Source organism: Pan troglodytes, chromosome 18 (genome assembly GCF_028858775.2).
Source record: "Pan troglodytes isolate AG18354 chromosome 18, NHGRI_mPanTro3-v2.0_pri, whole genome shotgun sequence".
Lineage (NCBI taxonomy): Eukaryota > Metazoa > Chordata > Mammalia > Primates > Hominidae > Pan > Pan troglodytes.
Genome location: NC_072416.2, coordinates 56,272,862 through 56,293,393, shown reverse-complemented (window position 1 = coordinate 56,293,393; position 20,532 = coordinate 56,272,862). Strand labels below are relative to the sequence as shown.

The window sequence follows — 20,532 nt, the reverse complement described above, 5'->3', positions numbered from 1 at the left end:
TGCCACAATGGAACATTCTTCCCAAGGCGGTAGAAAAAATCCTTCTGTTGAACTCTACTGTGTCAGGCCAGCCTGAGTTCATTTCTCCTTGAGCAGGAACGGTTCATGGACGAACTCTGAGGACCATTCTGAGGACAAGAGGCATCCAGTGTCATGAGTGGAACATGGTGACTTAGAACTGTGCACATGGGTTCCTTGGGCTTCTGTGCATTGCTTGACAGCTGTGTGACCTTGGACTGGCTAGTTGATGTCTCTGAGTATCAGTTTCTGAACCTGTAAAATGGCGATAACTCGAGTGTCTACTTCCTACCGCGGTTTTGCAAACTAAGCTAAATGCTGGGGCTGTTCCTATGTAAAGATACAAGCTATTGGCCGGGCACGGTGGCTCACGCTGGTAATCCCAGCACTTTGGGAGACTGAGGCGGGTGGATCACCTGAGGTCAGGAGTTCGAGACCAGCCTGGCCAACGTGGCGAAACCCCATCTGTACTAAAAATACAAATATTACAAAATATTACAAAATAATACAAAAATTAGCTGGGCGTGGTGGCGCACATCTGTAGTCCCAGCTACTCAGGAAGCTGAGGCAGGAAAATCGCTTGAACCTGGGAGGCAGAGGTTGCAGTGAGCCAAGCTCGTGCCACTGCACTCCAGCCTGCCAAGAGAGCGAGACTCAGTCTCAAAAAAAATAAAATAAAATAAAAAACAAAAAAACAGGCTGTTAACAGTTAACAGAAGCCCTAGCGTTCTTTTAGCCAGCAGAGTTTAGAAGGGTAAAACCACAGCAGAGGCATTAATCCCAGGGTGGCCTTCCACTAAAACTCTACTTTTCTTTCAGCAGCATTTTATGGCTACAGAGTTAAGGCAAGGGTTGAATTCCACGAGTCAAAAAGCAGCCCTTTTCAGAGACCCAACTCTCTGGGGTGCTCAGGGGCTTGGGCTGGATTGAGAAGAAAACTGACAAGAGTAAGCTGCCCTCTCTTCTCTGGCCATCTCACAAACCACAGTGCGGGCCAACTGGTCCTGCCTCTTTACTACACAGAACCAAGCACTAGGGATGAGACAGGTCAGTGCCCTACATCTTGGAACCTTTGTTAGTAGAAAGAGGGGGAGCCTCCGATGTTTGGGAGGGAACATGTGTGTTTGGGAAGAGGATGGATAAAAGAGGCTTAGAAAACCCCGCATGGTTTGGGAAGAGGATGGAGTCATTGGGTTTTGTTTCCCCAGCTGCCCATGGTGTCCGCGGCGGGTCTCTCTGGGGATGGCAAGATGCGAGGGGTGCTCCTGGTGCTGCTTGGCCTTCTCTACTCTTCCACCAGTGAGTGTGCTGCTTTCCTCCCTCTGACTTTAGCTGCACACGTGGCACAGAAGGGGATCATCCGGGAAGATGAAGTGGTCCTTAATGTCCAAGGAGGGGCTCAGGGAAGATGACTCACGGCACTTTGCACCGGGCGGCCTGCATTGGTGGCAGGAACCAGGCAAAGAAGTGAATCATGGGACGTGGATGGAGGAAACTAAAGTCAGGGCCAATCCTTAGGGTGGGAGTGTGGTTAGGAAAATAAGGCCCTCTGGGTACGGGGGTGAGCAAGAGGCCTGCCTCTTCACTCCCAGCCCCTGCCCTGTCCTTCCTGGAGAATACTGCTCTTTTGCAAACTACAACCCCCAACTGCAGGGCTGGTCCCGGGAGCAGGGGGTTTCTACTGCTGCAGGTGTCTTGGAGGCGGCCACAGCCTCAGATGGCAGAAGTGGCAGCTGCGGTCCCCTCCTGCCTTGACCTCTAGGCTGCCCAGGACTAAGAATTCCAGCCTACAGAGGGCAGGTGGAGAGGAGACAGCTAGCTAAAGCAGGCTCTGTCCCACCTTGCTGCCATCCCAGCCCGCCCTGCCCTGCCTCCCTGGGGTTAGAAGGGAGACATGAGAAAGTCCACACACACCCTCACATACACACACGCACACACACACTCTCAAACACACACATGCACACACACATTCACACATGCATGCACACACACTCACACACACATGCACACACACACACACACACACATAGAGGGGAGTCCTCCAGCTCCCTCAGCCTCCTGCAGCTCTCTGTCTTCTTGCAGCCCCAAAGAGACCAGGGGATACCCAGAAAACACAGAAAGGTCCTCTCCCTCCTTAAAAAGCCACAGCTAAGGGGCCAAGACAAGCATTTCATCTCTGGGTCAGATTTCCTCATTACATCTTGGCTTTCCAAGGGTTTTGTGAGGTCAGATAAACTAGCCAACTGAGCTTTGAAAAAGCAAAAGTCATCACACACTCATAAGCTCTTGTGGGGTTAGGGAAGGTTGGCAAATGCCTTGCACCATAGATTGCCAATGTCCCAAAAAGAAATCAGACCAAAGATAAGGAATCTTGTCTCTAGTGGTTCTGATGCACTTAGTGACCTTCCAGACATCATCTTGCTAAAATCAGTCTGTCATTGTTCCAGCAAAGTCATCAAGTGTCAATTAATGGAGATGTCTGGTCATATGATGCTCCATCATGGAGAGGTCCTCTGTGCTCCTTTAATGATAATTCTATATGTTACAATCAGTTCTTAGGGTCATGGTTTGGAAACTGTTTTTGGCGCTCATATGCAAGGTTGCCCTCAGGGGGAAGCCCTCCGAGACTTTATGTCCTGGGCAGAATTCGTGACCCCTCCTCTTATACTTTGGGCACACTTCCTGTGTCACATATCCCTCTATATGGCCATCACTCTTCAGCATGTCACTCTGATGGGCTCCTGAAATCCATCCTTGGAATCCCAGGCCCTACCTCAGCACCTGCCAGGGCCGAGTGTGGTTGGATGCATGGCTGAAAAAGGAGTCACCGGTAGGGTGTGGTGGCTCACGCCTGTAATCCCAGCACTTTGGGAGGCCGAGGCAAGCAGATCACTTGAGGTGAGGAGTTCAAGACCAGCCTGGCCAACATGGCAAAACCTCATCTCTGCTAAAAATAGAAAAATTAGCTGGGCATTGTGCCATGCGTCTATAATCCCAGCTACTCAGGAGGCTGAGGCAGGGGAGTCGCTTGAACCCAGGAGGCAGAGGTTGCAGTGAGCCGAGATTGAACCATTGTACTCCAGCCGGGCGACAGAGTGAGACTCCATCTTAAAAAAATATAAAAATAAAAAATAAAAAAGGAATACACAAGGCCACACATACTACTAGCCATCACAGTGATGACATCCTATAGCCTCTGGAAAATTCTACTATACATTAATGAAGAGAGCAAAAATGCAAATAATGTCTTCACATTCTTATGAAACTAGTTTTAAATTTCGGCGCAGTGGCTCATGCCTGTAATCCCAACACTTTGGGAGGCTGAGGAGGGAGGATCTCTTGAGCTAGGGGGCTCTAGATCAGCCTGGGAACATAGCAAGACCTCATCTCTACTAAATATAAAAGAATTTAGCCGGGGGGTAGTGGCAGGCACTTGTAGTCACAACTACTCCAGAGGCTGAGGCAGGAGAATTGCTTGAACCCGGGAGGTTGAGGCCACAGAGAGCTATGATCCCACCACTGCACTCTAGCCTGGGCAACACAGTGAGATCCTGTCTCAAAAAAGAAAAAAAGAAAAGAAAAGAAAATGAAAATAGCTTTAACCTTGCAGATCCCAAAAGTATGTTGAGGACTCCCAGGGGTCCCAGACCAGGCTTTGAGAACTGCTGATGAATATGAAAGGTGGCAGACACTGCCAATGTGTACCGTTATGTGTTCAATAGATGAGAGTTTTTATTTGTAGTCTAACATAATTTTGGGATTCAAAAATGCCACCGAGCATCTTTTAGGGTGAAGAAGACACACTAGGCAAAAGAAAGAAAAGGGGTTGCGGATAGCGTTAGTGATGATCGAGACAGACAGCCCACAGGAGAGAGGGTCCTGAGGTCTCCTTGCCCCGGCAGTGAGGCCCCGCACCTGCTCCACAGGTTGTGGCGTCCAGAAAGCTTCCGTTTTCTACGGTCCTGACCCCAAGGAGGGCTTGGTCAGCAGCATGGAGTTCCCGTGGGTGGTGTCGCTGCAGGACTCCCAGTACACACACCTGGCTTTCGGCTGCATCCTGAGCGAGTTCTGGGTCCTCAGCATCGCATCCGCCATTCAGAACAGGCCAGTGCCCCTGCCTTTGGGGCCCGCAACATCGCCGGGGGTGAGGGTGGGGGCGGCCCTGTTTCCTGCTCAGCCTGGGGAGGCCCTGAAAGGTGCATTCTGGGGGACAGGGCTTTTTACCAGCTCAGCGCTTGCTCTGTTGTGAGCTCTAAATTCACCAGTTGCCAAGGCTGATCTCTGCTGTGAGGACTGCAGGCCTTGCAACGGAAAAATGCAATGATGAGTCCTCCATTCAATGCAGGTGGGATATTCTTTCTGATTTTACTGCCATCACGGAGGCACTGGCTCCTAACACTAGGGTCCCTACCACTTATCAACTGTTCAGCCAGTCAATAGGAGCCCTTACCTTAAAACACTTGGGCCTTACAAACGTTACTGCCACAAATACATGTACAGAGAGAAAAGCCTCGGAAAAAATACAGAAGCGCTTTTAAGAGTGCTTATCTCTGAATGCTCAGAACGCACGATTTCTACTTTCTTCTTTTAGCTTCTCTGTATTCTGCAAATTCTGTAGTACAAATATGCACTCTTTTAAACCAGGGAAAATCATAAATATTATTAAAAGAATAATGTTTTTGGTAAATATTTCTCACTCTTTGACCCAGTGACTTCATTTTTGGGAATCAACATTAAGGAAATAATTTCAACCACTGGAAAATTTGTATGTACAAAGCTGTTCCTAGGATGGTTAATTACACACAAAACACTGAAAAGAAACCTAATGTCCCACTACCGCGATGAAATTATAATTTTTCATATATATACATGCTATACATATAAATATATATTATACATAATATATAGTGTATACTATACATGTAATTATATGCTATATTATATGTAATATACATGATATTGTAATATATGTATATATGTATATGGAATATCTATGTATACAATATTATATGTAACATATAGTATATAATCTATAATTACGTATATACACACACAGAGTATTGGGGGAGAGAGAATAATGACTATAATTGGCTAAATAAATTATAATATAAATCCTTGATGGAATATTATGCAGCTGGTGAATAGTTTAACATAGGATTTGTATTTTTAATTAAAAATACATGTGTAGCCCAGTGCAATGGCTCACACCTGTAATCCCAGCACTTTGGGAGGCTGAGACGGGTGGATCACTTGAGGTCAGGAGTTCTCGTGAGACCAGCCTGATCAACATGGCAAAAACCTGTCTCTACTAAAAAATACAAAAATTACCGGGGCATAGTGGCATACACCTGTAATCACAGCTACTCGGAAAGGCAGAGATAGGAGAATCACTTGAACCTGGGAGGTGGAGGTTGCAGTGAGCTAAGATTGTGCCACTGCACTCCAGCCTGGGTGACAGAGCGAGATTCCATGTCCAAAAAAAAAAAAAAGTATGTAGTAAAATGTTCACAAGAAACCAAAGGATGTACAGTTAAAAGCAGCTCCTTCCCTCCCCCGCCCCTCAGTCACTAGTTTTTCTCCCTTGAGCCACATTCTGTCACCAATTTCTTGCCTATTCCTTCTTAAATACTCAAAGCACTCATGGATATCTATATACCTATAGGTCTGGCTATATTGATTCTTATATCTATTGACAGAGAATTTTCTTTCCCCTTGTATTAGTCTACTTAGGCTGTTATAACAAATATCACAGACTGGGTGGCTTAAACAACAGAAATTTATTTCTCACAGTTTTGGAGGCTGGAAGTCTAAGATCCAGGTGTCAGTAGATTTGGTTTCTCCTGAGGCCTCTCTCCTGGGCTTGCAGATGGCCACCTTCTCACTGTGTCCTCACGTGGCCTTCCCTCTGTGCCTGTGCACTCTTGGTGTCTCTTTCTCTTCTTATAGGGACACCAGTCCTCTTAGATTACAGCCCCAGCCTTATACCTCATTTAATCTTAATTATCTCCTTAAAGGCCCTATCTCCAAATATATGGTCAAATTGGGGGTTAGAACTTCAACCTACAAATTTTCAAGAGAACGCAGTTGAGTTCATAACGCACTCCCGACACACCCACAATGCAACTGGTAGCACATCATACACATTAATTCACTCACAGCCTTTTTTCACTTTATCATAAATTTTGGAGACCTTTTCTTATTGGTACATAAAGGGCTAATGCATTCTTTTTTCAGCTGCACAATAACCTGTTATGGAAGTACCATAACTACACAGTCCTCTGTTAATGGAAATTTAGGCTGTTTCTAATCTTTTACTACTGCCAAAAATGCTGCAACAGAAATACTTATACACGCATTATTTCACACACATGCAAGTGTACCATAGTGTAGATATCCCAGGAGTAGAAAGACTGGGCTAAAAAAGACATGCATTTAAAATCCTGAGAGCTACTGCCAACTAGCCCTCCATGGAAGTTCTGTTTTCTATGTAGAGTTTTCATTATGGCTATTTTCTATCTGGCCTATTCTTTTGGTTTTGATTTTCTCTTTGACTCAAGGGTTTTATTAAAGTCAGAGCTTTATTTTTTAATTTTATATAATTTAATTTTTTTGAGACAATCTTGCTCTGTTGCCCAGGCTGCAGTATAGCAGTGCGATCTCAGCTCACTGCAGTCTCCGTCTCCTGGATTCAAGCAATCCTCTTGCCTCAGCCTCCCGAGTAGCTGGGACTACAGGCGCATGCCACCATGCCCAGCTAATTTTTGTATTTTTAGTAGAGACGAGGTTTTGCCATGATAGCCAGGCTGGTCTCAAACTCCTGGTCTCAGGTGATCTACCCGCCTTGGCATCCCAAAGTGCTGGGATTATAGACGTGAGCCATCATGCATGGCCAAGACAGAGTTTTAAAATGTCCAGGTGCTAGGGTTTTTTGTTTTGTTTTCTAACATTATTGAATTATACCACGTGGTGATCTATTTAGGATTTGTTGAGGTTGTCCTTTCTGTCTACTATGGGTGGTCTATGTGAATATTTTCACAGGTAAATTAAAAAGTTCATTCTCCATGCTTGGTGTATAATTCAATATATAAAATTGGGCAAGGAAGTCTACTTGATCTGTCCTAGACTGTCAGAGGTGAATTAAAATCGCCTACCAGCCAGGTGCAATAACTCACACCTGTAATGCCAGTACTTTGGTTAGACAATACAGCCAAACTTAATTAAGATGACCTCATCTTTGTTAGTCTGGATGTCCAAGGATTCCTTCTTTGTCACTCAAGTCCAGCAACTTTACTAGTTGTGCTGGATTTCCCCCACCTGCCCCTTCAGGTCCACTCTACTCTTCTACCCTGCCAGGCCCCAGGAGGCTCACCTGTATGGGTTATACCAGTGGTCTTTCTTGCCTTCTGGATTCCAGTTGGTTTTGGCCAACATGCATAAAAGAGGCAACAGATCAGAGGGAGTGGGGAAAGTGAAGTCAGTGTCCTTATTCCTTTGAGGGCTACTGCGTATTGGCTGCTGGTTGGCTGCTTTTACCAGCTAAGTGACCCACTCTACACAGCTCTGTCTGATCACATCCTCCCCTCACCTAGAGCCCAGAGATGGTGTCAGCACAGCGTTGTTACCTCAGCAGGAGCTGCCTATAGCATGCAGTGCCCAGCACTGTCCTTGTGGTTTCCCTGCATCCTGCCAAGACCTTTGTAAAGAGTCCCTTTATTAAACACACCCCAATTTATCTTATTTGAGTAGAACATTTATTTCCTGCTGGGACCTGACCAGAACTATGTCTCAGTGTTAACTACTCCAAACTATAAAGATAGTGGACACGCAACACTACTGGAGATAGGTTAGCTGTCTCCAAACTATAGAGTCAAGTCTTAGTTCTGAAAAGTTTTCTTAAATTATATCTTGAAATATTTTTCCTGTTTCATCATTTTGGTTACTTTCTTTGTGGTCAGCTAGTTCTCCTGTGACTGCCTTATCTTTCATTTTCCTCTCAAGCCTTTAAAAATCTTTGTTCATTTTCATTTCATTTTGGTCATATTTCTCAATGCCCCCAATTGTGTTTTCTGTGGGCCCTATTCTCCTTTATGCTGCTTTTGATTTGGCCTTCATTTTGGTGATGGTCTTGTTTCTTTCCTTTTCACTTCTTTGCTGAGAACATGCTCAACAAGCTTTTTCTGAGCTCTGTGGCAGTCAGTGTCATCTATAACTCTTGCACTCCTGCCATCCTTCCTTTCATCAGCCCTTCCTTTGACTCTGAGATTTGGATTCTTTAGTATCTCTTGGTTTTACGGTGTTTGTATTTGTTCCTCATTCTCATAGTTTCTTGGGTGATTCCCAAGAGGAGAAAGGGAAAACATCCAACTCAATTCTATTGTTATTAGAACTTCAATTTCTCCAAAATGTATTTACAGAATATATAATAAGGAAAGATGCCTGTTTTAAAATGTAAATACTAAAAGCAGGAGTCAAGATGACATGTTTGGTAGAACTGCAATTACTACTTTTGCAAACTACAATATGTAAAAAAAAAACAAAAAACCTATTCATAGAAAAAACATTAATCAGCAATAACATGTTGACAGATTTTCTTTAGTGGTGGGGCAAATGGTGTTAAGATTAAAGAATCTCCAGGATTCTGCAGGCTCACAAAAGAGGGCACAAGCCTAGGGGTTCATAAAAGATTTCCTAGAAACTTGAGTCCAAAGGGGTGAGGAAGAATTAACACAGGGAATATGAGCTGGATGAGTGTTCCAGGCTGAAAAAACTTAAATGGGAAAACAGGGAAGCGTGAAACTTCCTTGCTGTCTTGGCTTCTCAAGATTCTCTTGCTCTCTCTCCAGGAAGGACATTGTCGTTATAGTGGGTATAAGTAACATGGATCCTAGCAAGATTGCTCACGCAGAGTATCCAGTCAATACCATCATCATCCATGAGGACTTTGATAACAACTCCATGAGCAACAACATAGCCCTCCTGAAGACAGACACAGCGATGCATTTTGGCAACCTGGTCCAGTCCATCTGCTTCCTCGGCAGGATGCCACATACACCACCAGTCTTGCAGAACTGCTGGGTGTCAGGATGGAATCCCACATCTGCAGTTAAGGCATTCCTCCTCCCAGAGGAGGCTGCGTGTGTGCTGGCAGTGGGGGTGACCTGGATAATCCAATCTAGGGCCTATCTTAATTTAATAATGGAGCTTGCTTGAGGTTCTAGAGTTTGGCTGAAACCCTTACCTAATCAGTCAAGACTCCCAGGGCTTTCTCTTTCTGTAGCCACTCTTCTTCTTCTTCTTCTTTTTTTTTTTTTTTTTTTTTTTGAGACAGGGTCTTTTCCATGCAGTGGTGCCATCACGGCTCACTGCAGCCTTGAACTCCTGGGCTCAAGTGATCCTCCTGCCTCAGCCCCGAGTAGCTGGGACTACAGGCACATGTCACCGTGCCTGGTTAATTGTTATAAATTTATTTTTGTGGAAATGGGGTCTTGCTATGTTGCCCAGGCTTGTATCGAACTCCTGGGCTCAAGCAAGCCTCCCACCTCAGCCTTCCAAAGTGTTGGGATTACAGGCGTGAGCCACTGCGCCCATCCGGTGGCCATTCTTACATCACATTGGTCCTTTACCCTCTAGCCCTACACCAAAACTGGAAGTACAGAGGCAGTGGACACCCTGGAATGAATACAAGTGTACAGAGAGGTGAGGGGATGTTAGTCCCCGAACTAGGGCTGATTGTCCTCTTGTCTAAGCCATCGTTGTTTTCTTTCATTTTGGGGAAAGAAAGAAACAAGGAAATGGATACTCTCTAGAAGAGGAGGAAGGGTGTTCTCTGCCTGTTTGCACATTCAAGTTCAAAGTGGAGGTAGTTTTCAGTAAAAACTCAGTCACAGGTTCTTATTTCTATGAAAAAAAGGGATTTATAAGAACATTCCTGGCAGGGCACAGCGGCTCATGCCTGTAATCCCAGCACTTAGGGAAGCCAAGGCAGGTGGATCACTTGAGGTCAGGAGTTTGAGACCAGCCTGACCAACATGGTGAAACTCCATCTCTATTAAAAATACCAAAATTAGCTGGGCATTGTGGTGCATGCCTATAATCCCAGCTACTCCGGAAGCTGAGGCAGGAGAATTGCTTGAACCCGAAAGGCAGAAGTTGCAGTGAGCCAAGATCACACCACTGTACTCCAGCCTGCGTGACAGAACAAGACTCCAACTCAAAAAAAAAAAAAAATTCTCACTCTCGTTTGGCTATATGAGTGGGAGTTGTGTTGACATAGGGGACTGCCTTCTCGTTAATAATCCCTGGGCTCTCTGTTGCATGGTCCAGACAGGAAATCACATGACGATGAGTGTCCTGAGGAAAATCTTCGTGAAAGATCTTGACATGTGTCCCCTATACAAACTCCAGAAGACAGAATGCGGCAGCCACACGAAAGAGGAAACCAAGACTGCCTGCCTGGTAAGAACATCATGGAGTAGAAGCTAAGTGTTGAGAGTAAGCCTTGGTCACATCCAGGGGAGCCTCAGGACTCCCCCTCCCTAGATGGGGAGCTCTGTGAGGGCAGGGCTTGGGATGAGTGGCTGTCTCTGGAGTGAATAGCACTTGGCAGACAGTATGCGCTCAATAAAAATCTGCTGAATGAACTAACCAGTCACGATTTTCAGTGTAACATGATGAAGCTTGTCTAAGTCACAGGTGCTTTTTAACTAGCTAAAAATTTGAAAGTCTGAGTCCAAACCACAGAGGCCGATATGCTTTGAGCAGGTCTACAGTGTGGGGCTGCTGTATTCAGCTTCTAGGGAACCTAGACTCCCCTCTGATGCTATCAGTTACTGAGTTTTTCTTCTCTGAGAAGCCCTGCCCTCCACCCAGATGAGGGCTGTACGGATGTGGCTGTCCTACTGCCTCAAAAAAAATGTGTAGAAGTCACACACACCTGGTTCAGGCCCCTTCATATCCAAATCTGGAGAAAGTGTGGCTTACTAGGGTCACACAGTCAATAAAAGTTACAGCAAAGACAAGGACCTAGGTCTACCAGATATCCAGACAGCGTTTATCTCCTCTACTCTAGAATTGCTTTTCTATGAGGCTTATCACACACTCTCCTCTAAATAACCTTCAGGACACCTGATGGGGAATTTTTCTTCCCCATAGGATCCAGAAAGGCAGGATTTTTAGAGCAAGGGGAAAAAATACATATATACAGACAATTTTTTTAAAAAGTCATTTTATTGCAAAACATGAAGGACTGCCTCTCATTAAGAAATATGTTTGCCCTTCCACAGTTGGTGTAACATCTATTGAGTGCCTATTTTGTACTGGGTCCTCTGCCAGGTGGGGGATCTTAACAATTTCTTAAATTAGATAATGTGTTAAAATACAGTGAAGATATAGCTTTTTAACAAACTTCTGCCCTCAACCATTCCGTCAAACAAGTATCATACTTCCTCAGATCTAGGATGCTGCCAATTATAGAATGCACCATCATTTTTTGTAATCCCAAGAAAGAAAAAAATGCTGCCCGTTAAACTCTGACATCAACTGATTAAAAGACACACCCTAATTTCAAAGATGTTGATTTCTAACTGTATCTTAGACTCAATGGAATATTCTAAGCTATTTCTACTCTAACTGACCATCTTTTAAAATCTAACTGCAAAGTTCAGGTTGGTTTTTAACTGTGACACACCTCTAAACAGGCCTTCATTTTTGAACAGAATTATGCTTGCACACCATTTAATGGTGACCTGTCCCCATAGAATCCTCTGTCTTGGAAATATGTTCTCATGTCCAGAGGTCTTCAAAGCCACAATTCCCACATGTAGAATCAACCACCAGGTTCAGAATCTGCCTATGGGTTTCCCTGAAACCCAACAAAAGCAGAATCACTCTGCACTCACCCATCCTGCCTTTATTCTACCACTGTTAGGGCTTTTGCTGAATGTCAAGGGAAAAGATCACAAAATGAAAGACCCCACTCTGGGCTGTGGCTGCTCCCTTGGGAGATGAGGTAGGGTAGCTCCAGAGGGGCACCTGGAGCTGTTCACCTCTGCCTCTTGTGCTTCAGAAGTCGCAGCCCCTACAGGATTATGGGGAAGAGAAAAAGCGTATATGCTGTGCCCAGGTGGGTGGAACAGTGACCTGCAAAACCACGCCATAGCTGAGGACATCTACCAATCACTCATCCAATCATTTGTCCTAAATCACATTCTTTTTCTTGCTCTGGCTATACCACTACAGTTAAGACAAACTGCGAATCGGACTGATGAAAGGGGGAACCACGTCATTCTTGGCCAGGGAGCCCCCATGACCTAGGCAGACATAGTGAGGTGCACACAAGGGCCTCTTCACCAGTCAATTGAAAAGTCAAGAGTGCCACACTAAAGCACCCCCTTCCATCCAAGGAGAGGCACAGAATGAAGTCCTCAAGGCCTTCCTCACATGTCTGGCCTTGGCCTGCTGAGAGATCACCAGGGAATCACGGCAGCTTTGCAGCATGGCCTCCCCGCTGCCCTGCCCACGGAGTTGCTCCCATGTTTTCCCACTGGTCTTCATCTCTGTTCTGGTGTGGCTTCCTTGGAAAAGAGGAGCTTTATTGAAAGAGAATACCCCACTGGGCATGGTAGTTCATGATGATCTGCCGAGGCGGGCAGATCACTTGAAGTTAGATTAAGACCAGCCTGGCCAACATCGTGAAACCCCATCTCTACTAAAAATACAGAAATTAGGCCGGGTGCAGTGGCTCATGCCTGTAATCCCAACACTTGGGGAGGCCGAGGCAGGTGGATCATGAGGTCAGGAGTTCGAGACCAGCCTGGCCAACATGGTGAAACCCCATCTCTACTAAAAATAAAAATTAGCCAGGTGTGGTAGTGGGCGCCTGTAATCCCAGCTACTGGGGAGGCTGAGGTAGGAGAATCGCTTGAACCCAGGAGGAGGAGGTTGCAGCGAGCCAAGATCATGCCACTGCACTCCAGCATGGGGGACAGAGCAAGACTCCATCTCAAAAAAAAAAAAAAAAAAAAAATTAGCTGGGCATGGTGGCGCATAGCTGTAGCCCCAGCTACTCGAGAGGCTGAGGTGGGAGAATTGCTTGAATCCTGGAGGTGGAGGTTGCAGTGAGCCAAGACTGCACCACTGCACTCCAGCCTTGGGGACAGAGAAAGAAAGAGAGAGAGACAGAGAGAGCGAGAAATACCCAAGACAGACCACACACCCAGGCCTCGGATGGTAAGGGGCTGAAGCGGCTGCTCTTCTGCCTTTCTGCTGCTCGTGGTTCAGTCTGTTCAGATTGTTTCCTGTTGTTAATTGCAGCCCCATTCCATGTCTCAGTCCAAACCGCGAGAGCAACATGTCATTGCCCGGGCCTTCCAGCCAGGCAGGCCACACAGGTCAGAAGTGGCTGGCTAGCCTGGGGATGACCACCCCCTTCTCGGACCAAGATGGGCCATGGGAGGGGCAGGAATTCCTTTGAGAGGAGACCTAGGGGTGTGGGGTCTGGGCAGGTAAGGTAAGTGATACCTACTAGTTGCCTTGTTGCTTTTCCCATTTTCCCCAACTTTTCAGAAAAATGCTGGCCTTTATAGCGACATCAAGATGATGGTAGCTAATATTCTATTGAGTGTTTGCTGTGTGCCAGGCACTGTGCTGTGCTCAGCACGTGTTACAGGCATTAACTGTGTTCCCACCTTGGCTCAGAGAGGATTTGGTCACTTGCCAGGGTCCCATATCTAGCTAATGATGCCAAGCTTCTACTCCGTCACTTTAAGTTAGATAAAGTGTATGTGGCAGAATTCCCAAGTCCCAGAGGACTGCTCCGTTGGGAGTAGGGAAGACCAAGAGCACGGCCAGCCAGGCTGGTAAGCAGCTGCCAGGTGGCAGGAAGTGGCTTAAACTAAGGGTTGAAGCAAGGCAGAGAAGGGAAAATGTGAGCATTTCAGGACAAAACAGAAACAAACACCAACATTTCAGGAATGAGAAGCCAGAAGAGAGGGAAGGTTTGGCCAAAGGACTGGAAGGGGGCAAGAAAATGAAATATGAACCAGGAAGCTATAGGCAATCAGCAGAAGTCCACAGCTAATTTGCATAATAAAAGGAAAAGTCATCTTGTTGGAATTTGTGGTGGTGGCTGCCTAGATTTGAAATTGTATCCTATAATTTGCCCCATTTCCAGTGAGAACCAGCGTAAAACATTTCTAGAACAAACAGTATATTGCACAAGGATAGATTTACAACAAAAACTAGTTTTTCTAAGACTTGAAGCCTTCTGTCTTTTATCACAGGGGGACCCAGGAAGCCCAATGATGTGCCAGCTACAGCAGTTCGATCTGTGGGTTCTGAGAGGAGTCCTGAACTTCGGTGGTGAGACGTGCCCTGGCCTGTTTCTGTACACCAAGGTGGAAGACTACAGCAAATGGATCACATCCAAGGCTGAGAGGGCCGGCCCTCCCCTGTCCTCACTCCACTGGGAAAAGTTGATTTCTTTCTCCCACCATGGACCAAATGCCGCCATGACACAGAAGACATATTCTGATTCTGAACTGGGCCATGTTGGATCATACTTGCAGGGACAAAGAAGGACCATCACGCATTCACGACTAGGAAACAGCTCTAGAGATAGTCTAGATGTTAGGGAGAAGGATGTAAAGGAATCAGGCAGGTCTCCTGAGGCGTCTGTACAACCCTTATACTATGACTATTACGGTGGGGAGGTGGGGGAAGGTAGGATTTTTGCAGGTCAGAACAGGTTGCATCAGCCCGAAGAAATCATCTTGGTTTCCTTCGTGCTTGTTTTCTTTTGCAGCAGTATCTAGTCCAGGAGCTACCCCACCAAACTGAAGAGTAAACTCAGAATGCTGAGTGCCAGGCATTCACCATGCTGTTTTGATGTCTGTTTTTGATAGTTGCACACTGGGGCTGCCACGGATAAGCCCATGGCATACACTGGGCTGGCTCTCCCTCCTCTATCCCTCTCGCAGGTGTGGGAAGGTCACTTTCACTATGCTTGTGAACTAAATGCTGGCTAACAAGTGTCAAACCATTAGAGTGCCCTGTGGTTCTTTCAGTGGTAACAGTTCCAGGGGCCAGGCTGTGAAAACACTCCCCATGGGCAGATGTGGCCCAGGAGATGATGCTCAGCCTGGGTGGGGGGTTGGGAACACCAGGCAGACAGGGAACAGTGAGAGGAGCCCGTGACTAGAAAGGAGCTGATTACTTTTATAGGTCATGTCGTGGTCTGTAAGCCGTGGCCTGCCTCTGGCTACTTCCCAGCAAGGTAATCTGCCTGCAACTGCTCATTGGTTGTTTTCATTCGATTCCAAGCCTTACGATGGCCTTTTAAGGACATCTGCAAAAAAAAAGAAAAAAAGAAAAAAAAAATGATAAAGGAGATGGGGGAGAAAGTCACTTGGGGAAAACTGATTGTGGCTACTGAGAATGCAGCCCTCATCCAGCCCCGTGATGGTACAGGCAACCCTGTGTGGGGCAGCGTGTCCTCCATGCATGCTGCTGTGCAGGGGCCACCAAGGGGCAGCACCCACCAGAAGATTTTTCTATAGAGCATGTTTCTTCTGTTCAGTAAAGTGAGAAGTTGCATGTTCCTGCCACGATTCTGCTACTTCTCAGCTTCAGATCTGAGGGGCCCAAATTTGGATCCTAATTTACTCTCTGCTGCAAAATGGCCGCAGGAGAGGCAGGAGAAAGTAACACAGGAAATGGGAGCCAGGGTCTAGATGTGAAAACGCCAAGGTCCCAGTTTTCCAAGTGACCTGACTGGCTTTCTAAGCTACTCTGATGATGTCCTGCATGACCTCAGTTTGCAACCTGGCCATGGCAGCCTAGGTGCTTGTCTTTCTTCTGACACCAGCATATGGTTTCCCATTGCCCATTTATCTCCCGCAGCTCACAGGAGCAAGGGTGCTTCCTGTCACATGGTACCATATTCAAAGTCTGCGGGATTCGTTCAAAAGCAGAAAGACCCATGGCGACTGCGTACATGCATGGAATGAGGTCCTGAGTGATATTAAAAAATCCATCACTATCTCATTTAAAAAAAAAAACGGACTTCTCCATGTATAAAGTAGCAATCACTAAATTACCAGTGCAGAGGGATTCAGAAGCTTCTAGAATTCATTAAGATAACAAGCAACTAAAAACACACTATTACTACAGAGTTTCTCCCTGAAAATGGAAAAGACTCTGCCCCTAACAATGCAAAAGGGGGAACTTTCAAAAAAAACAAAAAAAATCATCCTTCGTCTTGGTTTAATAGTTAAAGCAACTGCTGAGGTTTCTCCCAGAAATTACATATCCAAACATCTGTATTCTTACCCCAAAGAACAAAATCCTAAGTGAAAACGTTGAAGACATAAAAGACTGCCCATCTTGGGGCTCCCCGTGGCTCACCTCTGCTATCTCCACTTTCCTTTCCCACATCCTGATGCTCTTCTCCAGGTCCGCATTTAAGATCTTCTCCCGGACGTAAGTCATCACCTGTGGTGCCCGGAACTCGGCCAGCTGCTTCCGGAGCCTCTTGTTCACTGCCTCGGCTTTGGCCCGGTCCTGGGTTGGGAAGGACCAGTTACAACCAGGGAACCCCAGCAGCTCTTGCTTTGAGAACTCACTGGCCCTGCCATCTCTCCCCATAGTTCCAATAGAGTTCCAAAAATAATGTTTACATTTTCAAAGAGGTTGGGAAGGGGTGGGAATCACAAGATTCTGATTTTTTTCCCAAACATATTTTAAGCCAGTTCAGAAACACCTAGTGCAGTCTAAATAGTCTTGTTTCTTTCATTCCTTTCCCTTTTCCTTTCCTTTCCTTCCCTCCTTCCTCTTCCTCTCCTTTATTAAGGAATATGTTGTACTCATTTTGACTTCTTAGGGTTTTTCTGTGTGTGAAAAATTGTGTATTTAAGTATACTTTGATCAGACTCAATTCACTTCCATGTCTTTTTTAATTATAAGATATATATATAACATAAAATTTATCATCTTAACCATTTTTAACTATACAGTTCTGTGGCATTAAGTACATTCACATTCTTGTGCAACTGTCACCACCATCTATCTCCAGAACTCTTTTTGTCTTGTAAAACAGAAATTCTGTACCCATTATACAATCACTCCTCCTTCCCTCCTCTCCCAGCCCCTGGCACCCACCATTCCACTTTCTGTCTCTATGAATTTGACTACTCTGGGTACCTCATATAAGTGGAATCAAACAGTACTTGTCCTTTTGTGACTGGCTTATTTCACTTAGCATAATGTCCTTGAGTTTCCTACACATGGTAGTATGTGTCAGAATGTCCTTCCTTTCTAAGGTGGAATGATTTTCCATTGTATGAATATACCACATTTTATTTATTTGGTTTATCCATTCATCCTTCGATAGACACTTGGGTTGCTTCCACTTCTTGGCTATTGTGAAGAATGGTGCTGTCAACATGGGTGTACAAAAATCTGTTCAATTCCCCTCTCAATTCTTTTGGGTATATTCCCAGACGCAGAATGGCTAGAACCTATGGTAATTCAATTTCGTGAGTAATCCTTGTCTTTTAAATATTTATTTAAAAAATTATCATGCAGTAAAAATTAGCCCTTTTAATAGAATGCATTTTTTAAAAATTAACATCAGCAGGGGAGAGTGGCTCACGCCTGTAATCCCAGCACTTTGGGAGGCTAAGGCGGGCGGATCACTTGAGGTCAGGAGTTTGAGACCAGCCTGGCCAACATGGTGAAACCCCATCTCTATTAAAAATACAAAACTGAGTCGGGCATGGTGACTTAGGCCTGTAAACCCAGCTACTTGGGAGGCTGAGGCAGGAGAATCGCTTGAACCCTGGAGGTGGAGGTTGCAGTAAGCCGAGATCACGATGCTGCACTCCAGCCTGAGTGATAGAGCGAAACTGTCTCAAAAATAAAAAATAAAAAATAAATTTTAACATTATCCTTTTAACTTTTATTTTACTAATTCTTTTGTTTAGGCAATACATTCAGTTCAAATGGTACACTGTGGCAAGCTCCCATCCCACTCCTGTCACCCCATCAGGAAGATCTCCTGCCCAGAAGCATACACTGTTTTTAGGTTTTGTGCATCCTTCCAGAAATCTAGGCTTATACAAACATGTTTCCTTTTTTTGACCTAAATAGTAGCATACTCTATTCACTTTTATTCATCCAGATGTTTTCACTCAATAAATCTTGAAGATCTTTGTGTATCAACACATGAAGAATTTACTCATTCTTTTTAAGCTGCATAATTTTCCACATGGATGTACCATAATTTAACAATTCTCCCACAGTCACTTAACTGTTTAATCTCTTGCTATTACAATAAACAGTGCTGCAATTACTAACTATCTGGGTATACATCATATTATCATTATGCAAGTGAATCAGTAGGATAAACTGCTAAAAGTGAAATTGCTTGTTCCAGGCAGTGGTTCTCAACCAGAGGCAATTTTGCCCCCAAGGGGACATTTGGCAATGCCTAAAGACATTTTTGTGGGAATTAGAGGGCTGCTGCTGGCATCTAGTAGGTAGAGGGCAGCGATGCAACTGAAAACCCTACAATACACAAGACATCCCCCTACAAGAAAGAATTATCCAGCCCCAAATGTCAGTAACGTGTTTAGGGTGCAAAACCCAGCCTTAAGCATATGTGCATGTTAATGTTTGGTAAACAGTGCTAAATTCCCCTTTATAATAATCAAGACAATTACACTTCTCCAGTAATGTTTGAGACTGCCGGTTTTCCCTCATTCTCTCACTACAGTTTTATCGACTCTTTGATCTTTGTCAATCTAAGAGAAGGAAAATAATATCCCATCATAGCTTTCTTTTGTATTCCTTGTATTACGAGTGAGGTAGAATATTTTTCACATTTCAGTCTTTTAGCTTTTCAGTAAACTCTTGACAACTTTTGTCCATTTTTTCTATTAGTTATTAGTTTTTTCTTGTTGATCTATAGAAGTTATTTATTTGGAGTTATTAGCTCCTTGTGGTTTTAGATACATTTTTCCAGTTATTTACCTTTTGACTTTGCTTATGATCATTTTTGCTATGCAAAAAACTTTCATTTTTATATAACTCACTTTATTGATGTCATGGTTTCTAGGTTTTATATTTTGAAAGACCTCTTCATTCCAAGATTATATTAAAAATTTTCCCAGTATTTATTTTAGGATTTTAATGGTTTTATTACTTACATTTAAATCTCTGATATACCTGAATTAATTTCAGCGGAAGGCATAGTTCCAACTTAATTTTTTCCTTAATGGTTGCCCAGTTACCCCAGTTACCCCATGTCATTTATTCAATAATCTGGCTGTCCCTTGATTAATGCCATGCCACTTTTATCATAAAGGTATCAATATCAAAGCTTTATCAAATATTTATATACTTATGTGATCTGTATCAGGGCTCATTATAGGACCTTATAAATTTTTCTTTGATCTTCCAGCCTATTCCTGAGCGTGTGTTAAATATTGTAACTTTATAACATATTTCATTATCTGATAGGGCTACTCCTCTCATTTACTCATTCAGAATTTGGGGATACTCTTTTTTTACCCCCCAAAGGAATTTTTGAGTCAGTTGATTTAGATCCTTAACAACAAACAAACAAAAAAAACCTTCCTTGGTATTTTAATTGGAATATCATATTTCACAGATCAACTTAAAGAGAACTAACATTTTTATTATGTTGAATCTTCCCAATATGGTATTGTCTTTTAATTCCTTGCTTCACAAAGCACAATCTGTGGCACTAGAAACACTTGGGAGCTGCAGACTCCCAGGCTACCCGAGACCTACCCACTCAGAATCTGCATTTTAACATGATCCCCAGGTAATTGGTTTGCACCTTCCATTGTTTCAATACACTATAAAACAAACCAATAATTTAATTTTTATTAACTTGTTTTCAGAATGCAATAAAAAATTGTCAAGTGTTCAGTGAATAGCTCCTGTCTGTTTAGCCTAAACAAACAACTGTGGAGAGACACAAAGATGTGGGCAGAACCATCAATGCATACTCCCGTCCAGATGGTGATTTGAGAATACCTAAGATAAGTATAATGAAGTAGCAAGAACGAAGGCATTAAAACGTAAGTACTACAGCTGTGAGGGACATGCTGAGAAGACCAGAGACTATGATCCCCACCCAGCAACCCACTTGTAGAGCAGCAATGTCACTACGGGAAAAGTTGTCCACTGTCCCACCCCAGTTCCAGGGCAGCAGTGCAGAAGTTTTGCCCAGGGAGAGAGGCTGTGTTTTGTCTGTTTTCACACTGCTATAAAGAATTACCCAAGACTGGACAATTTTATAAAGAAAAGAAGATTTGATTGACTCACAGTTCTGCATGGCTAGGGAGGCCTCAGGAAACTTAACAATCATGGTGGAAAGTGAAGGAGAAGCAAGGCACATTTTCGCAAGGTAGCAGGAGTGAGAGCACATGCAGGGGAAACTGCCACTTTAAAAACCATCAGATCTCATGAGAACTCCCTCACTATCATGAG

The 20,532-nt window shown here is 44.4% G+C and overlaps 2 protein-coding genes across 8 annotated transcripts in view; one reads left to right on the top strand and one right to left on the bottom strand.

Moving 5' to 3' along the window:
* Nucleotide 1: 1 nt before the first annotated feature.
* PRSS54 (serine protease 54) lies at nucleotides 2-15,055 on the top strand. 6 transcript variants are annotated; one of them, XM_009430838.3, is made up of 7 exons: nucleotides 2-167; nucleotides 838-1,065; nucleotides 1,227-1,317; nucleotides 3,945-4,122; nucleotides 8,862-9,120; nucleotides 10,342-10,473; nucleotides 14,298-15,052. In XM_009430838.3, the coding sequence occupies exons 2-7, from the start codon at nucleotides 1,057-1,059 to the stop codon at nucleotides 14,826-14,828; spliced, it is 1,200 nt and encodes a 399-aa protein (XP_009429113.1). In that variant the 5' UTR covers nucleotides 2-167; nucleotides 838-1,056; the 3' UTR covers nucleotides 14,829-15,052.
* A 156-nt stretch (nucleotides 15,056-15,211) lies between these two features.
* The window catches only part of CFAP263 (cilia and flagella associated protein 263), a 31,049-nt gene continuing 25,728 nt past the window's right edge, over nucleotides 15,212-20,532 (bottom strand). For both annotated transcript variants that reach the window (XM_523504.9, XM_009430888.5), the window contains 2 exons: nucleotides 16,420-16,575; nucleotides 15,212-15,361 (listed from right to left, as the gene is read on the bottom strand). In XM_523504.9, coding sequence (XP_523504.4) covers nucleotides 15,275-15,361; nucleotides 16,420-16,575 — 243 coding nt within the window. In that variant the 3' untranslated portion in view covers nucleotides 15,212-15,274. The remainder of the gene's footprint in view (nucleotides 15,362-16,419; nucleotides 16,576-20,532) is intronic.

Coding starts and splice junctions, on each gene's coding strand:
- PRSS54 (XM_016928495.3), top strand. CDS start 334: ATGCTGGGGCTGTTCCTATGTAAAGATACAAGCTATTGGCCGGGCACG. Junction 1,066..1,226: donor AAGCACTAGGGATGAGACAG/GTCAGTGCCCTA, acceptor TTGTTTCCCCAG/CTGCCCATGGTGTCCGCGGC. Junction 1,318..8,861: donor CCTTCTCTACTCTTCCACCA/GTGAGTGTGCTG, acceptor CTCTCTCTCCAG/GAAGGACATTGTCGTTATAG.